General features: G+C 49.0%; 1 protein-coding gene across 1 annotated transcript; it reads left to right on the top strand.

Annotated features, from left to right (window-relative positions):
- Positions 1–7: 7 nt before the first annotated feature.
- LOC123177087 (anthranilate O-methyltransferase 3-like) lies at positions 8–1,124 on the top strand (the record flags this gene model as incomplete). Its single annotated transcript, XM_044591032.1, has 3 exons — positions 8–331; positions 418–684; positions 783–1,124. Coding segments are annotated over 3 exons (933 nt in total), but the record flags the coding sequence as incomplete, so codon positions are not given.
- Positions 1,125–2,633: the final 1,509 nt, after the last annotated feature.

The raw sequence follows: 2,633 nt of genomic DNA, 5'->3' as shown, positions 1-2,633 counted from the left end.
CGGCACCTTGTTCCCCGGAAAGATGGTGATCGCCGACTTGGGCTGTTCTTCTGGCCCAAATGCGCTAACACTGGTATCGACTGCCGTCGAGGCCATCATGAGCCACTCCCTTCAGTTCCAGCATCCACCACCAGAAGTGTCTGTGCTCCTCAATGACCTTCCTCACAATGACTTCAATATGGTTGTGAAGAGCCTGGTCACGCTCCGTCAAAGCAACAACAAGTTTGTTCTTGTGACTGGTGTCACACCAGGGTCGTTTTACGAGAGGCTCTTCACTAGTGACTCCATGCATCTTATATGCTCATCCAACAACTTGCATTTGCTCTCAAAGGTGTGGACCTATCACCCATCCACTCATCAATGGATTTATCCATTGCATTACTTGTCGATTTTGTAAGCAACACCTTATCTTTACAGGCTCCTGAAGATTTGTCGAGGAACCATATCCCTGCGTACGACACGGATGAACATGCTAGGCATGAAAGGCTCCGTATGGTCCGTAAGGCTTATGCGCGGCAGTTCAGGAAAGACTTTACCCTCTTCCTGAAGCTGAGAGACAAAGAATTGGTTCCAGGAGGCCGAATGGTTCTTTCCCTTGTAGGGAGGTGTTCTGATGTAATCGCCTCCAATTTCTTTCACATCTGGGAAACCGCAGCTCAGATTCTAGGTGTTATCGCCTCAAAGGTACATCATTATTTTTTCTTCTTCTCCAGCATAGCATTCTATCATTCGCTCATGAACGCTGAGTATTTGAGCTCCTGACCTTATGGTATGGTTGACAGGGTGTCATCGCCAAGGAGAAATTTGATTCTTTCTACATTCCTATGTATGGACCCTCTGCTGAAGAGCTGAAGGAGATCATCGAAGAACAGAGCCCATTTTCTATCAGGGATATGCGGGTGTATGATCCTAGGGCTGATATGGACAGAGCGCTTTTCACCCCAAGCTGGTCGGCGAAACAGAAGGGAGCCATATTTGAGCCGATAATAGTCGAGCATTTTGGAGCAGTCATGGATGAATTTGAGAGGGTCACAGAAAGGCGCTTGAGCCTTGAGGGAGGCATGCAAGGCGATCATGCCAGAACCTCGCGAGCTGTGCTGGCTGTATCCCTTGCAGAGGCATGATGATGATGCTTACGGTACGCACCACATTCTTTGAGGCAGCAATATCTGTTGCTTCACCGTGTAAACTGCATTCTGTGGTGTTCTGGTATTCATGGATGCAGAAGCGATTAATAAAGAGTGAACTATCATGCATAGGATAATAGATTAGCAAAATGGTCGTGGTTGTGGTGGCGCTTCCTCTTTCCTCGGCGGCGCATCCCGCTTCTCCAACCTCCCACCATCGCCGGCGCCCCAAAGGAAATACCACGGCATGCACTCAATAATTAAGAGTTCCATTTGAAGAACAACAACAAGCGTGGGGGCATGGGTGGCAGAGATCACCAACCACGACACTCACGAGAGGATTTGGACTGGCTCTTCCCAATCGGTGCGGCAGACGCCGTGGGAGTATGACATTGTATCGGTGCGCCTCCAGACATAAACGCGCCGCTCAACTTCCCCGACAGCCTGCTGTAGTTGACGCCCGTCGATCCTGGGTGACAACTGCATGCGAGCTGCGGAAAAGGTTGAGAGGCCTGCTAGTGCCTTGAGGTGGAGCAAGTCGATAGGGTGTACATCGCGAAGCATCCGCCTATACCCGTAGCGCACAAGGAGGAGCACCGCGGTACGTGTTGTACAAGTCTGGGTGGCGATGGTCATCGACCGGTGCTCCAGTGACGATGACAATGATGGCGATGGCGGTGGTGATGGAGTGGATGAGGGCACCAGCGGCGGAGCGGGCGAGGGCACTGCCCCCATGACCGACTCATACTGGGAGTAGTTTTTTACATTCTATTATGCAATCTTAGTTTAAATTTTATTCAATGTTTTGTAAAGTTGTTTGATAATGCTTGAATTTTGGTTGAATGGAGTTCAAATGAAGTTTGATGACATAATCTGAATGAAATGTGCACCGAAATTATATTCATTATTGAAGGAGTTAAATTTAGGGATTCAGTTAGAAACCGTACTTTTTAGAGGAGGAAATATACTCAAGGGATACTCAAACATTTACTCCGTCAAATTTTAGGGGATCAGATAGAGGTGCTATCAGTCAATTTAACCATGTAAAACTCCCTCATCCCTCCTTCTCATCTCATTGTGTCCCCCGTGTTGTCCTGCCTAGCGACCCGAGGGAGATCTAGATCGTGCACCCTCATTCTCTTGTCCATCCTCATCCTATATACTTAAGAAGTTCATCCCCACTACTTGATTTATCTCAACATGCAGCATAGCCATGTCATCAGCCATTCACATCCAGCCACGTCACACAGTCCCACTCAAGAGCCTTTTGTTATAGCTTACACGGGGGACCCACCAAAGTACAGACATACGCATCAGCATTCGGTTACTAGCAGTGGACCCGCCATAGGCAGACCACGAACGCCTCTTTCTCCCCACGTCCGCCAGTTCCACCGCAAACAAATCGCTGTCGATTCGATTCCCCTTCCGGCTTCTGTAACCGATGACTCAATCTTATATCCACCACCGTTCGCTAACCCTCCTCGAGACTGACCCGACGAGGTGCAG

The sequence above is a fragment of the Triticum aestivum genome, unplaced genomic scaffold (genome assembly GCF_018294505.1).
Source record: "Triticum aestivum cultivar Chinese Spring unplaced genomic scaffold, IWGSC CS RefSeq v2.1 scaffold172550, whole genome shotgun sequence".
In the NCBI taxonomy this organism is placed as follows: Eukaryota; Viridiplantae; Streptophyta; class Magnoliopsida; order Poales; family Poaceae; genus Triticum; species Triticum aestivum.
Note: the sequence above shows the minus strand (reverse complement) of the source record. Positions and strands in the feature narration are given on the sequence as shown.